We start from the raw sequence: 19,467 nt of genomic DNA, 5'->3' as shown, positions 1-19,467 counted from the left end.
CTCTTCCAGGAGGCTGGGGATTCTGGATTGGAGGGGATGAGGGAGCACTTTATAGAATAGTCTGTGCAAGGGAAAGATGGGAAACGGATTGTTAAATTTAAGGAACAACTACTAGGCCAGTTTTGTGCATGAAGGAGAATGATATTCTAGAAAGGTAGATGGGAGCCTTGGTGTGCAAGGCTAATTTACTGTGGTACTGGGAGAGAGGTCTGCGTTTGGAGTCCAAGGAGCTGAGTTCAAATCCTAGCTCTGACACTTGGGCAATTATTAACCTCCTTGGGTCTCCCTTTCTTTGTAAAAGTTACGTGCTGGACCACCTGCTTTCCTCATCTCTTCTCCAGGAACCTCTTCATTGCCCATCTCTGTAGGTCTTTTTCTCACCTCTCCTGGAGCTCCCGGCAGCCTTTCTGTCTCTGCTCCCTGACTTCAGTCCCCCTGTCCTGCTGCCCCCTTTCTCTCTCCCCACTGGGCCACCCAGCCACCAATCAGTTCCCAAATCCTGTGGATTGTCCCTCAAAGGCGTCCCCTTCTCTTCGTGCACTCAGCCTTCACGCCTCCCACCCGACCCATGGCCACAGCCTCCTGGGTGGTCTCCCTGCCCCAAGGCCATCCCCTCCGCTCCATCTTCCTCTCGGTGCCATTGATGTTCCTCACCATCTAAGGCCCTTCAAGGCAACCATTAGTCTCTACTCTCCCTGGTCCAGACAAATGAGTCTTACTGCAGTTTCTCACAAGTGCCACGGACACCCCATCCCTAGGAAACTGTTCCGGGCTGCCCGGGGGGTTCATTTTTCTCTCCTTTGCCTCAGAACCCCTAACTTCCTAGACCCTATCCCCCAGGGGAACAGACTCCCAGCTCCAGAGGCAGCCCCTTCACCCCTGGGACTGGCAGCTCTGGGGATCCAGAGGCACTTTTTACTTGTTTGTCCTTGTCCCAGGTGTCTGGCACATAGTAGGTGCTTAATGGATGCTAGCACATAATAGGTGCTTAATGGATTCTGGCACATAGTAGGTGCTTAATGGATGCTAGACCCCCTTTGGATCTGGCTCCATGGCAATGGCAGCCATTCCAGTAAGATCCTGCGCCCTGGAGGCCCTTAGAGGCCGCTCAATATTCTCTAAGAACAATTCTGACCTGTCTTTGAGGAGTTTGTTAAATAGAAAATTTGGTATCTTTATTAGGGGCCTAGTCCGGTCTAATTAAAATCAAAGCCCATCCAGTCCAACTTCCTTAGACAGATGAGGAAACTGAGTCCCAAGGAGGGGTTGGGGGGGGGGAAGCAGTTGGCTAAAAACCGCTGGTTTTGTCGGCGCCCGGGGCTTGTGCTTTCCCGGACTCGTGGTCAGGGTCTGCAGGGTGGAAGTGACCGGCCCCAGGCTCCCAGAGCCTCGCCGGGGAGGGACTCGCTTTCCCCAGGTTGGGGGAGGGGGGCCAGTGGGGGAGAGGGGGGGAGTGGCTGCCCCTCCCGTTCTCCTCGCCCAACGGTTCCTGTCCCCTCCCCCACTCATCCCAACGGTCCCCCCCCCCCCGGCACGCGCTCTTGGGCGGTTGGTGCGGGCGCGCGCGGAGGAGCGCGTGCACGGCTAGGGCTCACACACGCGCTCGCTCCCGGACTGGCTGCGGGCATGCGGTAGCGGCGGCGCTGTAGTTCCCGGCTCCCCTCGCCTCGTCCTCGTCCGGTCCCGTTCCTTCGTCCTCGGCGGCTCTTCGCGGCCTGGCCCGGAGCCCAGGCCCCGCGGTGCGTATCCCGGCTCTCCTCCCGGGCCTCAGTTTCCCCGTATAAAATAAGCGCTCGGCTGCGCGGCCCGGGCAGTAACTGCGCCTCTGTGGGCTCCCGGAGGGAAGCTCCGCACCGGGAGGACCCGGCATTAGCCCAAACCCTGTCGAAGCCTGAGGGGCCTGGACAAGGGGACCGCTAGGGGGCGCTACCCCATGGGAGGACCCAATGTCAGTGAAATCCCGGGCTCCCATCCCCCCAAAGGTCTGCATGTCGTGGGGGGTCAGGGGAGAGGCCCGAACTCGGCCTGGAAAGTCCCCGGATGTGTCCGGCCCCCTCACGCTGAGGAGCTTCCCGCCAAGGGAGGGGGAGGGAACGGGCGGGAATCTCGGCCCCACGAAGGTAGGAGGGCGTCAGCTCCCGGTCACACGGGGGCTCGCAGCGGAACCTGAGCCACAGGCTCGTCATCCAGGGCCCCCAATTCTGCCTCTGGGGGGGAGGGCGTGGCCTCGAGCCTGTTCCCTGCCTTCGATGCCCTGGGTTCTAATGTGGCTCCCCCGGCGCCTCTGTAACGTGAAGCTCTCAGTCCCTGACCCTGATTAGGGCTTTGGGTTTCCCCTGGAAGGTCTGACCTGGGGTGTTGGAAGGAGAGTCTCCCCCTAAAAGGGGGATCGGCCGTGTTATGTTCTGTGTGGCCCTGGCGGGGGGGCGCTACGAGCTCCCATTTTACAGATGAGGGTTAGGGTCACAAGTGCCTTTGTCCGCTAACCAAGGGCCTTTGGGGGTCTGGAGGAGGCTCTCTTGGGGTGAATGAGAAGTCCTCTTATCACTTGCGTTCTCTGGGCCTCAGTTTCCCCACCTGTAAAAACAAAGCTTTTAGACGACATCTGAGAGTTCCCGTAGAGTCTGGGTCTTTCTGCATCTTAAACAGTTGCCTGGGGAGAAGCCCTTTGGGCCCATTTAAAAGACCTTCACTTATTTGTTTTCTAGATGAAAGGATTGCTGGGAAGAAAACTGATTCTGGAAAAAGAAAACTGTCGAGACGAGCAGTTCAAGATTTCTTCCGTGGACCTGGAAGACCAGCCCCTGCTGGGCGGGATTTCCAGCACGGAAGATGAAATTGTCACGGAGATCTTCAGCCAGGACAGTCAGTTCATCTCCGAGAACATTAACCTGAAAAGCGCGGTGATCAGCAAGCACGATGACGACGAGGACTTCCATTCCTTCAAGGACTCGTACTTCAGCGCGGCCGACCCTCGGGAGACGCTGCTGCACTCCTTCAACCCCCCCCTCAACGCCGACTGCGGCAGCAAAGTGAAGGTGGAGCGCCTGGTGGACGACAACAACGAGGACGAGATTCTCGAAGACTACTCCAGCCTGCCGGAGCTCAACCCTCTGGAGGAGACCATGCTGCCCTCCCCCTCCCAGCTGCAGCCGCACGCCTACAACGTGCACTTCCTGTCCTCCCTGAGGACTCAGCACAGGAACCCCCCCAGCGTCCTGCCCCTGGGGGCCTGGGCGGCCCGGGAAGGAGCGGCTCATCACAACGTCCGCGTGATCCCAGTAAGGGCCCGCCCGCTGTCCCGCCTGAGGCCTGGGGGGCAGGGGGGAGGCTCGGGGCTGGATAATTTCCAAAGCATCACGCTCTAGGGCCTTGTGGAAATTGTAGGTTCAGAGGGCACAGTGGCTGACGGTGACCGATGGCCTTTCAAGTTGGTCCCCATCAGGCGGCCGGCTCAAGGTGGTCCTGTTCCGGGCTCTTGCAGGGCGTGATTTAACACTAGGTGGGTGGGAAGGAAGACAAATGGCCTTGCTCAATCACAATCCGATCAGTTATGTAGGAATCATCTGTTTAAACTCAGTACTTTGTGCATACCCTACTTAGTGCTGGTCCCCATTCTCCAGTCAGGTGGGAGGGTGCTAACCTGAGCCCGATTGTCCGAGGAGCTCACAGCTCACACACGTGGTCAGCCTCCGGCTCGGAGGAGCTGGGTGGCTTCGGGCTAGATTCCCTGCTTGTCCCATATTTATGGAAATTCATCTTTTGACTTCGGCCTCTTTAGCTCATCCTGGAATCAGCTAAGCTCGTTTTCCAAAGGGCTTCAAGTGAGTGGGAAGTCTAATGAGAGAACAGGGCGAAGTAGTTTCTTGATGAGCTTGATTCTTCCCAGCGAGCTCACTCATGTAATTAATCATTACTAGTGTGAGTGATCATTCATTCTCTAATTTCAGCTCTGAAAACACTGTGTCAACATCATTTAAGCCTCCCGGCAATCTGGGCGCTCTTTTGAAGGGAATTTGGGGTAATTCGGGCAACAGTGAATGGGATGCCTCCAGTAAGTAAGAGTGGCTCTGGTGGAGGTCCCGGAGTGCAAAGGCTTATGGGAGAGCCATCTGATTGGCTTCTGCTCCGATGCTCCTTCTGGGCTGTCCTTGGGCTGGGAAGGAAAGGTTTGAACCCTCATCCCCAGAGGGCAGCTTGCCGACTGGGGCTTCCCATTCTCTAACTCTCTCTTGTTTGTCTTTCTGTCTCCTCCCCTTTTCCCCAAAACAAATTTACGTAGGATTTGTCGGTTTCAATCAACAAACGTGTTCATTGCTTAAAAGTGAAAACAATGTTGCCAGTCTTGGCTTTCACTCGTGAAAGCTTGGGAGGGGGAGCTGTCCGGCTCGCTTAGTGCTTGGAAACTCGGATTTCAGGGATAGCCCATAAGGAACAGGATGTCCCAGAAGTCTCAGTCCAGTTTTACACTTTAAAAGCTGAGCACTGAACCAGACTTGGGAATGCCCTCTATACGAGGATAAAAGGGAGCTCCGGGGTGGGTGGGGGAGGAGGGAGAGGAAGGAAGAAGCCTTGACTTTCAACATCTACACACAAAGAAAGGAAACTGAGGCAATTTGGAGCTTGTCTGTCCTAATGATGACCTCCATCCAGATTCTCCACCGAAATCCAGACCATTACAGGAACTCTCAATATCACTCAGCCAAGTTGACCCCCATGTTCCTGGTTAATAAGCAGTCGTGTTCGATTGGGTGGGGAAGGAATAAACGGCTCTAATTATCTGAAAGAGAAAAAAAGGAAAATGAGCAAACTCAATAAGTATGATTCTTCGTTCCTTTTTATTATACCCTGCTTTCCTTGATGGCTGACATTCAGGAGTAAATTTGATAGTATGACTCCAAACGTGTGTGGACATTTTCAGAGCAAGTTTTATTGAAGTTTATAGATGGAGGAGACTTGGGTCGCCAGGGCCAAGCCTTTTTGTGAAGAATGATCCCCCACAGTTTTCATCTGGCACCCACATGGACACCTTCATGGTTACGAGCCAGTCACTCTCCTCTGAGGAAGTCCAAATCAAGCTGAGAAAGTACCACCCTAATTCTTTGGTGACAACTCTATAGCTACTGGACAACTGCCCCTCTAGGCTGATCGTTCTGCAGATTCTTCTGGGACCTCTTCAGGAGTTCCGTCACAAGCCTGGCCTGCAGGGGCTAATTGGAAGACTTCCTGGACATCACACCCTGCTAGGAAGGTCTTTTTTTTTTTTTTTTTTTTCCCGATGTCCCTCCCTTCCCCTTAATTGAATTCAGCATCTGCTGGATGCTGAAATGAGAAATCCTGCAAGATTCAGAGAACATTATTGGGAATATTTTGTAGGGGACAAAAAAGTACTTCTGTTTGTTTTATTTCCCTTTAAGTCCTGGCTTTGGGGAATGCTAAAAAAGATCCATGACTTTATAAACTTGCCCTTATATGCTCAGGAGAGGGGGTCTGGACTCCAAGATCTTCATTCTTAGATGCCCCAAGCTGTAAAAAGGGGCATTTCTGCTCAGGGAGTGATTGACTTTGGCTGCCTTCTCTTTTATTCTCCTTGGGGTTTGGGGGCCTAGAAGACCCCATGACACAGGACTCTTATCCCCCTTGGGCAGCCTAGCGGTATTGGCTACCATCCAGTAGAATTCTCCAGACTGCCAGCATCCCTCCCGGAGTAAAGTGTAGAGAATGGGATGTAGGCCAGCTAGGGACCAACTCTTCCCTCTCCTATGTGGACATGGGCCCATAGTTGCCTTTGAGTGTTTGACCATCAGGTCAGTCTGGTGACTTGTATTCTTGTGGTCTTCAGGATTTTTCTTAGAATATCCTCCATGTCACGAACCTCCCTTCTGTAGCACTTGAGTAGCACCTCTGTAGACACCCAAGATTCTGCTGTTTAGTCTTTGTTGATTTTTAAAGCAGCATCTGATTTGGGAGAACCACACACAGTCCCAGAGCCAAGCTCTGGGCCTCTCCTGTGCATTTTATACAGGATTCCTGGTCAGATACAAGCACAGAGATAACTTGGTTCAGTTGATTATTCATATAAAGTGAGGTATAATACAGGGAAATGAATACCAAGGGCATTGCCCAATATCATGGAGGTGAATCCTCATGAAATGTAAACCAAAGATCTGTAGATGAGATCCTCCCAATCTCATCTCCTTGCCTTTGATATGGCAATGGTTGCATTCTGCCACAGAATAATTCAGGGCATTATCTCGGAAACCCACAGTCACTCAAGAGATGAACAATCCACAGAGAAAATAGAAAATGGAAAAGTTAAATATCTATCATCCTGGTTGTTGCACACAGTTGGATGAGCAGCCCACTGAATTAGCACAAAAGGGTATGTTTTGGAGAGTCCCTGGAGCTGGACAAATGGTGGGCTTAATACTGAAGATTGGGAAGGGAAGAAGGAAGAGAGGGAGAAAGGGAGGAAAAGAAGAGAAGGAAGAAACTTAAGAGGAAAAAGTCATTAAGCAATACTTGAATCCCAAGGTTTGGGGCGGCCTACTCAAAAATCCATATTTTTAAAAAATTTTAATAGTATTTTATTTTTCTTTTCATATATTTTAATAGTATTTTATTTTTCCAAATACATGCAAAGATAGTTTGCAAAATTCACCTTTGCAAAACCTTTGCAAATTTTTCTCCCTCTCCCCCAGCAAGCAATCCAATAATAGATTTTAACATGTGCAGTTCTTCTAAACATATTTTCATATTCATCATGCTGTGCAGGAAAAATGTGCAAAAAAAGGAAAAAACACGAGGAAAACAAACCAAAAGTGAAAATACTATGCTTTGATCTACAGTCTCTCTTTCTCTGAATGCAGATGGCATTTTCCATCCCAAGTCTATTGGGATTACTTTGAATCTCCTGATTGTTGAGAAGCACCAAATCCATCCCATTTGATCATCACATAATCTTGCCGTTACTGCGTATGTTGTCTTCCTGATTTTGTTCACTTCCCTCAGCATCAGTTCTTGTAAGTCTTTTCTGAAATCAGCCATTTCCTATAGAACAGTAATCTATTATATTCATATACTATAACTTATTCAGCCATATTCCAACTGATAGACATCAATTCCAGTTCCTTACCACTTTAAAAACAGCTGGTATTCTCAACAATGCTGACACCTGGCTGAAACTCTTGGAAGAAAGGATCATCGGCAAGGGAAGGTGCATGATGGGTGTTGAGACTGGACATACTTCCAGTGATGATGACAAAGGTGTATGTAATCTAAAAAAGAGGTGGGCCGGCCATGGAACCCAGTGCCTTGTCACCCAGGAACTAGTGAATGATTTAAAGCTAGAGGATCAAATGCCAATGGAAAAGGAGCCACAGATCCATAGATAAAGCTCCCTGCTAGCCAGCAACTTAGAGCAGGAAAGGACTGGCTGTGTTTACTCCTGGAAGGAACTGAAGATCTCGAGGATGAGCAGAAAAGGACAGTTTGTATCTACTCCTTGGAGGTCCAAGATCTCAGAGGATGAGCAGGAAAGGACAGTTTGTATCTACTCCTTGGAGGTCCAAGATCTCAGAGGATGAGCAGGAAAGGACAGTTTGTATCTACTCCTTGGAGGTCCAAGATCTCAGAGGATGAGCAGGAAAGGACAGTTTGTATCTACTCCTTGGAGGTCCAAGATCTCAGGGGATGAGCAGGAAAGGACAGTTTGTATCTACTCCTTGGAGGTCCAAGATCTCAGGGGATGAGCAGGAAAGGACAGATTGTACATCTGTACTCAAGGAAAAGGGCTGTTGACATTAGAAGAGCAAGTCTGAGCCAGCAAAGGCAAGGTTAACAGTTATTGCCATGATAGAGCATTTTGCTGCATTTGCCCCATTGCTGCTCCAACTTGGGATGAACTTGGTGAATCTTGATTCTGTGGTTCACCCAACATCCTCATCACCTGTGTTTCTCTCCCCACAGATTTGATAAGCAGACTATCTTGGACCATTTCCACCTCACTGATAAAAGTGTTACTTAGCACACAACCAAGCCCAGAGCCCAGCCTAGCTCACCAGTGATCTGGGTTGCTATAATCAATGTTGTCTGGCACAACTTACTCTGCCAGCTTCTGTTTCCCCATGTTTCTCATGAGGATTTCCATAATGAGGGGCTCTGCCAGATGCCAGTTGAAACCTAAATACCATGTCTTGAACAAAATGTCTGACAAATAGCTACATAATGCATGTCTGTTGACTTGAATTTAATTTGGTTACTGTCTACAGCATTCTCTTAACCTACTAGGCAAGTAACCATATCAAAATAAGGAAATTAGTTTAGTCTGGCATGACTTTTTCTTAACAAATGCAAAATTATCTCAGAGTGATCATTGCTTTCCTTTCTAAGTGCTCAATCTGAATTTGTTATGTCTTGTAACTCCTATCAGAGACTCAATCTCGGTGAATGATCATGATCTCATCTCCCATTTGTTTGAACTAGCAAATGACTATCTTCTTGCAAGAAATAAATATGAAACCGTAGTTAATAAATTTTATAACTTACCATTGTTGTGGATATTTAGTATCTTCATCAAAGGGCTAGTTCTTTATTTGGGTTCCTGCTACAATTAAGCAGACTGAGCTTCCCGGGAAATGATTGGAGTTAAGCCGGAAGCTGCCAGCTCCGATGGTAGCATGGGCCTGTCCTGTTCCTGAGCTTTGCTCTACCCAGGCTTACCCTGACCCCTTGGCACTACAGAGCTTCAGGAGGAGCGTCTGGGGCCATTTTGCCGAACTTTGGGGAGGCTAGACTTCAGTAATTTAACGTCACGCAAAGATAATTTACCAGCTAATTTATTTTATGCCTGGAGCACAGATAGGCAGCTAGATGGCACCACAGTGCAAAGAGCACCAGTCTTGGAGTCGGAAAGACTCGTCTTCCTAAATTCAAATCTGAGACTTGTAGCTGTGTGATCCTGGGCAAGACACTTAACCCTGTTTGCCTCAGTTTTCTCATCTGTAAAATGAGATGTAGGAGGAAATAGCCAATCACTGCAGTGTCTTTGCCAAGAAAACTCCAAAAGGGGTCATAAAAAGTCAGGTTTGACTAAAATGACTGAACAGGAACCACAGTGGAGCACAGATAGTACCCAGGAGCTATCTTCCCACCTTATAGAGGTTCTAGTTACAAGGCAGGATGGATGTAATGGAATTTTACAGAGAGAAGGAAATGGTAAAGATTTATAAATCCAAAAAAAAAAAAGTCTGCATCAGGTAAAAACAACAAAAAACAAAATAAACCAAAAAAAAAAAAAAACCCACTGAAGATAAAGGAGAAGATATTTCACCCTGGAGCTAGACCTGGTTATTTGACATGCTCATCTTAAGTAAATACTAAAGATGATAAAGAATAAAGGTGAGTCAGAAGTTCTCTTATCCCTAACCAGCTCATCACTGGAGCTGAAATTTAATGTCGATCGCTGCATGTTCCAGCTTGTCATATAACTGGTTATCTTAAGGAAATGATAGTCATAAAGCAAAAACAAAAATTTTCTTATCATATCACCTTAACACTTGCTCTCTGCTGGCAGAGTGTTTGAGAATCTAGGATCATCTGTACCTGAGAGGGAGCTATTTGTCCTTCTATTCATTTGTCCGTTCTGTCGTCCTGTCTGTCTCTAAGAGATATTTCTAGAGATATCTGTGATTAATATGTTCCTTTCATTATAAATTTAAGTGTTAGCTCTCTGCCTCTGAAGGTCATGAGTTCGATCCTCACGTGGGGCACTAAAAATGAGGTCCAATAAATCCTGATGAGGTACTACAAGTCACAAAGGTGGGGAGTCATCTGGAATGAATTCACAGGCTCAAACATCTCTAGGTCAAGGGACAAAGCTTAATTACAAAGCTTAGCAAGAGATGAGACCTCTAGTGGGAAAGGATTCAGAGCAAGGTGTTTAAATATGTTAATTTTGTGCACTAGTAAATCAACTGGTGGTCCTGGCTATCCTGTTTATATGAGATAACTTTGGAAGTTGACTCTATAACTTAACCTCGAGATTGTAGAGGTAACAGTGGGCATCAGTACTGGATAGCTCTGTCCTTACATGATAATTCTGTCAGTACAAGACAATTCTACAAAATCACCTTGCTCCTCATCGTGGCCCACTCAGATATTGAATTGCTGCCAGAAACATCATCTTGCTGGAGTCCATTCACCTCATTAATAGCCAATTTTAATTTTGACATATTGATTCCAAGAGTAAATTACTTCTGTAACTCCCCACTGGAAACCCAACTGGAACTGATCATTTGAACAATACAGGTCTTCATCTTTCCTCCTTCCTTCCTTCCTTCCTTCCTTCCTTCCTTCCTTCCTTCCTTCCTTCCTTCCTTCCTTCCTTCCTTCCTTCCTTCTTTCCTTCTTTCCTTCCTTCCTTCCTTCCTTTCTTCCTTCCTTCTTTCCTTCCTTCTTTCTGCCCACATAGAATGATAACCTTAACTACAGGTGCTCTACCCTAAGGAATGTAATTTTTTTTTGATTGTTGAAACCTCCCAAAAAACCTTGGGGTTTATGATCAAGAACCATGCCTTAAACATAAATGATTGATTCTCATTGGTCAACAAGAGGCCTCAGACCAAACCCCAATTTGTCATTTTGGGGCCCTCATTGGTTTAGAGTAATTTGTTTCTGCTTTAGCCTGAGACCCTAAGGGTCTAGATATTTTTTGGGGGGTGACCCGGTAAAAGAGACCATTCTTTCCTCTTTTCTTACCTAGCCTTAATCCCTGATTGGGTGTTGTCACTGTCAATCTGAAACCTGTTTAAAAAAACAACTTTAGCTTAAAAAGGCCAAGGGGTATCTCATTGCATCTATGACCACCTCCAGTCTTCCTATCTCTACTTTGCCACTGGACCCAGAGGATCTGGAGGAAAAAATAAAGCTGGTGACCTTGCCCAGCCCACCCTCGATCAGAATCGAATCTGATTCACTTGTATGTCATGGTATCATCTCCTTGATACCATGGTTCTTTTCGGGAATGAAGAACAAACAATAACTTCTCTAAGTGATTACATTTTTATTGCACAAGAGAATTTGAGGCAGCCTTTATTTCAGGTGAATATCTGACCTATGAAGGGGACAGCAGTGCCTCTGCTCCTCTACTCCCAATAACAGATATGAGTTGTTGCTTTTTTTTAATTGAAGGAGCTTTCCAAACTTTTTCTGTGGATACAACCACCCATAAATGGTCAATGAACAGATTTATTCAATATCACTTAAAGGGCCCCTCTCTGAATTCCACTCTCCATGGAATGTTTTCCCAAGTTGCAGGATTTTTAACCTGGAGTCTGTGAACTTTTTAAAAACAATTTTCTTGATCACTGTATTTCCATGTAATTGATCTTTTGGAGGTGTTTAAAAAACATGATTCTGAGATGGGTCCATAGGCTTTGTCCAGCTGCCAAAAGGGGGACCATGACACAATGAAGGGAAAGAACCCCTGGCTTAGAATGCCAGCTCCTGGTGTTTGAATATTCAGCACTTGGCACCGTCCTTGGCACATGTTGTTCTTCAAGCTGGGGGATGTGGTCTTAAGGAATATTTGTTGATTTTTACTGAATGTCAGTGAGCTTAAGAATAAACTCCTTCCCTCAGCTGGCCCACAGTTTAGTTAGAAGGAAAGCAAAAGCGGTTTTCTTGGTAATAGTAACCTAGCCACAAGCCTAGTACTCTGTTCATTGGACCACATGGCCTCTCTCTTTGTTAGTAAGTTGATGTATATATTATTGGTGTAAAGCAATGACTATGAACCCAACTAGAGCACTCAAGTAAATCTTAACTTAGGGAGTAGAGGAGGGGTCCATTCCATGCAGCTTCAACGATCTCTGTGTAAGATGGAAATTGGTTCCATCAGCCTGAGCAGAAAGAGGGGGAGACTAACAAAAGTCAGAGGAGCTTCATCCCACTGACGGGGGGCCCAGTGTCCCATGGACTCTTATGGCATTACAGGTCTTTCCATGCTAGCAATGGCGATGATGGGACAACTCGGGTCTGACGTGTTCTACCCCCTCGGGAAAGTAGAAACTCCAGAGAGAGAAAACAGCCACTAAATTCAGGTTTAGGAATGGATTTGCTTAACGTGTATTCTTTATTATTATTAATCATAGCTTTTTATTGACAAAACATATGCATGGGTAATTTTTCAACATTGACCCTTACCATCAGTGTGTATTCTTTCTGAGAGCTCTCAAGTTTGGATTTTCAGTCCTTCATAAGCATTAAGATCGAGGCCCAAAGCTCAGGTTCTGAAATGCTTTTGTTTTTTCTCAGGTGGAGATAAGGGAAGCGGTTGGTACCATCACTGCTAACAACCAGGAGGAGGCTGTTTTTCAGAATACCCATGCCCAGGAGGGTTGCTGCAAGTTCCCCCCATCACAAGAACCAATGGAAAATTCTAGCTGTTCACATAAGAAGGAGTCTAACCCGATGGTAAGAAATGCCTTAAAGAGTCCAGGAGAGGGACATTGTTAAAGCCTACTGAATTCTAAGTTAGGTAAATCATTGACAGGATTGCTAATTGCCTCTTTCCCAGGATTCTGCTCTCTGGTGTGACTGGCATTCTTCCTTGGCCCTAAAAATGTCAGGGCTTGATAAAAAATCTTCAGTTTTTATCCTGATGAGCAGAGTGCTTGGGTTGGACCTACAGATCTCCATAGAGATCAGTTAAATGTGATTCTGGACCATTAATGGCTGTGAAGTCCTGGACGTGTATGTAGCCAAAAGTGAACAGGGCTAGAATCATGAGACTGGACTCGGACCAGTGAGATGGGGACAGGAACACTCTTGGGAGCATTTTCTGAGCTGAGCCAGGTAGCCATGATATAACTTATCAGAGCTAAGGTGGGAACAAATAATCCCTGTACTGGTCCTTCAACCCAGTGGGCAGAATGAGGGAGCCAAGGAAAGAAAGACCCCAGGGAAATCCCCTGGGATGGTCACTGACCCAAGCCAAACACCGCTTGTCCTATTCTGCATTCATCCTCTGCCATTGTACCACCTTATTGTGAAGGCAGCAACCCCTGGTTCTCAGCAAGAGACAGGATCTAAAGCCCACTGCAGATGTGGCAAACTCAGGCTTAATTGAGCTACACAGAGCTTCTCACAGCACTTCACAGGTTGCCTAGAGCCCCTTTTTGGGCCACTGAGGCTGGAACAGAGGCTTCCTAGGATCCCTGCCACGCCAGCTGGTCCACATAAGCTGAGAACATCCCAGGTAATTTGAGATTGTCTAGAAGGGAGAGGAGAGAAGTTTTATTGTATGCGGTCCTAAAATAGAAAGAGCCCCAGCCTGAATCCTTCCTTCCAGATATTGTAGGGGCAGTAGAGAGGGAGCATCAGAATCCAAATTTAAATTTTCATTTAGCCCCATCCCAATGGGACTACAGCACTTAGCACCTTTTATGCGGTGGGCAGGGCTGGACCCTAGCTTAGGTTCTACAGATGCTCTATTTGGGGCTTTGTCTTAGTCTTTCCAATTAGATTAGAAATCCTTGGAGGGCAGAGATGGGGATTTTCTTCCTTCTGTATCCCAGAGAGCCAGCCCCACTGGAGGCCCTGCTCAGGCCTTGAGCAGACACTGGGCTCCGCATCTTCACCCTTTGCTCCAGCTTGACTCAAGTCATAAAATGCTCAGTTCTGAATTACACATTCTGGAAGATGCACCAAATGGCCACAGCGATGCACCAATGTGTGTGTGACAGCAAGATGACCTCAGGGTTGTGAGGATACAGGAAAGATCTTTAGCTCATTGGAGGGAGATGTGGCAAACATTCTTCTTTGAGTGCTAAGAGCAGGGAACTAAAGAGACACAGAGGCTGGGGCTCCACGACCTACTGAAGAGCTCTTCCACTGGAAGCAGAACCATCTGGGGCCCCCCAAGGTTTAATGGGTTGGCTTACCAAAGGATTCACAATTACATGTTCTTCTTTGGGTTACAAGGATGACATTGCACTGAATTCAGTTATCATTTTTCAGCTGTCTGCTTTCTCTTCGCTATCTTTGGGATTCTTGGTCGAGACAGAGGAATAGTTTGCCCTTCCTTTCCCCAGTCCATATTACAAATGAGGAAACTGAGGCAAACCGAGTTGAGACTTCCAAAGCGTGGAAATGTCTCAGATTGGATTTGATCTCAGGAAGATGAGTCCTCCTGCCTCCAAGAATGGTGCTAATCCACTGTGGAGCCACCTAACTAATCATTGCAGTGAATATCTAGTCTTCTTTTTTCACTGAGAGAAACCCCTTGAGAGAACCCAGCTATCCATGGGTTTTCAGAAAACCTGGCAGGAGAGCCCCTTCTCACCCAGGAATCGGGAGACTTTAGTGAGAAAGCAGATTACACAGGTAGAAACAGGGAATGGATTTTATTAAAAACACTAATTTATCTACTAAATTCTGAGGCTTTCTGCAAACTTTGTATCCATCTCATTATAATTACCCTTTTATTGTGGCAGCCTTCTTTGTAGTGGCCACAAACTGGAAACTGAGTGGATGCCCATCAATTGGAGAATGATTGGGGTAAATTGTGGTATAGGAATGTTATGGAATATTATTGTTCAGTAAGAAATGACCAACAGGACGATGTCAGAAAGGCCTGGAGAGACTTACAGGAACTGATGCTGAGTGAAAGGAGCAGGGCCAGGAGATCATTATATACTTCAACAACAATACTATGTGATGATCAATTCTGATGGACCTGGTCATCTCCAGCAATGAGATGAACCAAATCGGTTCCAATGGAGCAGTAATGAACTGAACCAGCTACACACCCAGGGAAAGAACTCTGGGAGATGACTAAGAACCATTACATTGAATTCCCAATCCCTATATTTTCACCTGCCTGCATTTTGGATTTCCTTCACAGGCTGATTGTACAATATTTCAGAGTCTGATTCTTTTTGTACAACAAAATAACGGTTTGGACATATATTCATATATTGTATTTAGCTTATACTTTAACATATTTAACATGTATTGGTCAACCTGCCATCTAGGGGAGGGGGTGAGGGGAAGGAGGGGAAAAATTGGAGCAAAAGGTTTGGCAATTGTCAATGCTGTAAAATTACCCATGCATAGAACTTGTAAATAAAAAGCTATTTAAAAAAAGAAATAATAATATAATTAATTACCCTTTTAACATGTGGTGTTTTTTTTTTTTAAATTTTAGGTAATATGTCAATTGAAAGGGGGCACACAAATGCTCTGCATAAACAATTCGGGCACAAGGGAGCTCAAAGCCGTTCACTTGGTTCCTCAGTATCAAGAACAAAATAATTACCTGCAGCCAGGTACAAAGCCAATGAAGAAATAGTGTCTTGTTTGTCTTATTTATGTACTTTTGGGTGAGTAAATGTGTTTGACTATTGGGAGGGAGAGAGCCATGCTGAGATGGTGGTGGTGAAGTGCTGGTTCATTTAGGAGATTCTGGAAGCGTCAGTTACTGATGACAAGAACAAAAACCCTTCCATTGGCCTACATGAGCCCACACCCATGACATACACCTATTGGATGCAGGTAGCTGGGGCTCTGTCTAGTCTTTATTGTGTGCTGGAAGACTTGTGGAAATTAAATTAGCAAATAGAATTGTCTAACCCGTTCAGTTTGGTAAAAGATAATTAGAATGTGAATGAAACCATTGAAACTTGACTCTGTTATGAAATTTTATTCTTGATTCTATACTATCTATATATTAAAGCCGTTTTTAAAAATTCTGCCTATGCCAGCTATCTCTTAATAGGCCCTTCCCAGTTTTACCAGCACAATGATAATTGACAGCAGACTACTTGTATTGTTTGTGATAATGACCCAAAGTTTTAGGAGAAACTAACTGGGTTTTCTGATAACAAAGATAAAATCCAACACAATTTTGGTGTTAAAAGTATTGGGTCCCTCTTGTTGGTAATCTAGTTAGTTAATGGAACACTTTCTGAGGCAGATTCTCCCTCTCCTTCCCCTTGGTTTTAACTGAAGTTTACACATCTGTCATGTCTGTTTACGTGTAGACTTTAAGTTTGGCCCCAGACTAGCCCAACAAATGGCAGCATCTTGTACATTGTCAGAACACGTAGGGATGCTGACAGAAGGCCAGTCACCTCCTTGTCATCTCACTGGGCTTCCTGCTTCAGCTCCATAGCCCAGTATGGGAAGGTAATGAGGCAATCTGTGCTTGGGAAGGACCTCACCAACATTCGTCCCCTGGAGCCCCAAAGGAAGAAGCTGGGAGATGGTTTTGTTGGGCATGTGATTATACAGTCTAGGTCATTAGGGTGTACGCCCCACTTAATGAGCCCTGGGATCTAACCGTGATTCAGTGCAAGAGATGGAGAAGCTGGGACTGGAGAAGGGGAGGGAGAAGGGGGAGGGAGTTGTGCAATCCAGGAAACTGGGACGTCCAGAAACCTGTTGCCTCAGAAAGTTTTGCAAGCAAAGAAAATATAATAGGATTAAGATGGGCTTAGATAAATCAGCATTATGTTATAGCTTCAGCAGTGGATGCTTTGTATTCGTTCTTCACCGGATAGGTGGAGATGCCTTTTATGTGCTATAAATTAATTTAAATTATGTTTAACTTGCAGATGTGCCTAAACCTTTGACTACCTTAGTTGGAAGATTTCTGCCAGTACCAGCTAAATTAAATCTTATCACACAACAAGTGAGTCATTATTTTAATTTTTTTAAGCCAAGCAACTGCCAAGTAAATCCAGACTGTTGCCATTAAAATAATTTGCGTTTTGGAGGGTTAATCTTCTATTTTCAGTCAGCAGATATTTACTAAATGTTTACTGTGTGTTAAATATCATGGAGAATGAAAACATATAAGACATGAGGTGACCTTTTAAAGACCTTATAATCAAGCTAAAACTAATGTAGATGATACAGTGAGTGAACAACGTTTGTTGAGCAGCATGAAAAAGGAGCTCAAATTATCAGTCAATGAATATTAGTCAGTAAAATGCGGAAACCAAGTATGGCAGGGAGAGGAGGAGGAAAATAAGAAGGAGCAGGAGTGGGAAGAGGAGAAATTGGAGGAGCAGGAGAAGGAACAAGAGGAGAAAGTGTGGAGGAATGGGAGGAAGAGGAGGAGGACAAGTAGGAGGAAGGAAAGGAGGAGGAGGAGGAGGAGGGGTTTGGTCTTGGATGAATGGGTGGGATGTGACAGTAGGAGAAGAGAGCGTGCTGAAAAAAGGGAATAGTGTAAGTGAAGCCCTGCAGTGCTGGTAGGTCTTTAGGAAAGGAGTCCTTTGTATGTAATCTGGATGAATCGTGTCCTTTGCTTTCTATCCCAGGCCACCTGAGCAGTGGCTCTGAACCCTTCCTGGCTATGTGACCATGAGCAAATTCTCTCCCATCTGTAAAACATGGGGATGGGAGGAGAGATGACCCACCTGTAAGACACGGGGATGGTGAAATCCACTCCTGACTTCCCAGGGTTCAAAGGGTCCTCAGCAAGTTTCAAGTCACTTCTAAAATATAACCAAGCACATGCCCCAGACTTGGGTCCCATTCTCCATAGGGTCGGCTTAACGCTTGTTTGGGTGATGGTCTGGATCATAAATTCTCCTAAAAACCAGGCATTTATTTTCCAAGAAGGTGAAACCTCAGGACATAGCCCCAGGCCCTGCGTCCTAAAGTCAGCTACACGAGGCACCACAGGCCGATTTGGTGGCCCTTTTAAAAAATACAAATGACCCAGGGTTGGACAAACTGGGTTGGTCGGGCCAGCTGCACTTGGGCAGCACAAGCCCCTCTGGGAGGGGCTGCAGAGGAGAACATGCAGGTCCCAGAGAAGGAAGTGATAAGAGAAGACTGGTCTGTGAGGTAGTGAGCTTCCTGCCCCAGCCAGACTGACCACATTTAAGATTGTGGTAGAAGTGACTCTTACTCAGATTGTCATGTGATTCCCTGCTCTAAAAGGGGAGGGGGTTGTAGGATTGTGTGCCCATTAACGGCCACTGGATGATGTCTCCCTTGGCAGGGTCAGGGTTTTATGTGGCCCTATTCACTTGAGGCTGATGGTCTCCAAGAACCTGAAAGAAAGTTCTCTGTAGCCTGTTTCCAGGGGAATCCCAGGGCAGAAGGCAGGGGTGGGAGAAACCTGATAAAAACTCACACTGAAAAGTAAAAAAAAAAAAAAAAATTTCCTACGAAGGTGCCTAAGTCAGGGACTTCCTTGAGGAAATTGAGGCAAATGGGCTGAGGAGCTTGCCATGGTCACACTGCTAGTAAGTGTCTGAGGATGGGTTTGAACCTAGATCTTTTTAAAAATTCCATTTTATTTTCAATTCCAAATTTTCTTCCTTCCCCTCCTCCTCCTCCTCCACCCATCATGAAAACAAGAAAAACATACACAAAAATTCCTGCATTAGCCCTGACAGAGACAGAGAGAGAAAAGAGACAGAGAAAACAGGCTTCAGTCTGCCCTCAGAGTTCATCAGTTCTCTCTCTCCAGTTGAAAAGCATCGTCGTCTTGATCCAAGTGTTTCAGTATTACTGTTTTTGTTTAGCTTGTTGCCCTGGTTCTGATCACCTCACTCATCATCAGCTCATCTATCTACCAGTCTTGCCATTTCTTTCTGAAACCATCCTGCTTGTCATTTCTTGAAGCACAATAGTGTTAAATCACAATCATATACCATAACTTGCTCATCCCTCTAGTTATTTTAATTCTGTGTATATTTTTCTTTCAAGTATGTTCTTTGTAAACATTTTTTTTTTTTGGATTCTGGCTTCTAAGCTATTCTACTGTCTACTTCTATTTGATGAATGAGTTCATCCAATTTACATTCACCATTTTGATTATTGCATATCTCTGAAGTGTTTTCTTTGTAAACATTTGGTTGGATTTTGGTTTCTAAGTTTTCTTTATAGGCAAATTCATCCCATTCACACTCTGATGGTTTCTCACAGGTGTTTATCTTTTTATGCTTCTTCTGAATTTTGTGTTTCAAAGTCTAAATTTTCTACCCAACTCTGATTTTTTCTTCCTTTTTCCACTGTAGGATTATACTCAGTTTTGCTAGGTGGGTTATTCTTGGTTGTAAGCTTCTGGAATATCATATTCTAAGCCCATCATTTCCATAAAAGGCTAGCTGCTAAATCTTTTTGTAATTCTGATTGACTCCTCATTATTTAATTTTTTTTTTCTGACTGCTTGCAGTACTGTTTCTCTGACCTGGAAGCTCTGGATTTGGACATAATATTCCTGGGAATTTTTATTTAGGGTTTATTTTCTGAAAATGATTGTTGGGCTCATTAAATTTTCCTTTTGCAATGTGATTCTAAGATCTGGGCAATTTTCATTTTGTTTTGAAATACAATGTCTAGGCTCTTTCTTTTTCATAGTTTTCTAGTAATCCAGTGATTCTCAAGTTCTCTTTCCTTGGTCTGTTTTCCATGTAAGTTGTTTTCCCTATATTTTACAATTTC

At 45.5% G+C, this 19,467-nt stretch overlaps 1 protein-coding gene across 1 annotated transcript in view; it reads left to right on the top strand.

Moving 5' to 3' along the window:
* Window positions 1-1,475: 1,475 nt before the first annotated feature.
* Window positions 1,476-19,467, top strand: part of TESMIN (testis expressed metallothionein like protein) — a 50,289-nt gene continuing 32,297 nt past the window's right edge. The window contains exons 1-4 of the mRNA XM_051965181.1: window positions 1,476-3,281; window positions 12,316-12,474; window positions 15,209-15,329; window positions 16,617-16,693. Of these exons, the coding sequence (XP_051821141.1) occupies window positions 2,709-3,281; window positions 12,316-12,474; window positions 15,209-15,329; window positions 16,617-16,693 (930 nt within the window). The 5' untranslated portion in view covers window positions 1,476-2,708. The remainder of the gene's footprint in view (window positions 3,282-12,315; window positions 12,475-15,208; window positions 15,330-16,616; window positions 16,694-19,467) is intronic.

The sequence above is a fragment of the Antechinus flavipes genome, chromosome 6 (genome assembly GCF_016432865.1).
Source record: "Antechinus flavipes isolate AdamAnt ecotype Samford, QLD, Australia chromosome 6, AdamAnt_v2, whole genome shotgun sequence".
NCBI lineage: Eukaryota > Metazoa > Chordata > Mammalia > Dasyuromorphia > Dasyuridae > Antechinus > Antechinus flavipes.
This window is presented reverse-complemented; position numbering and strand designations above follow the sequence as displayed.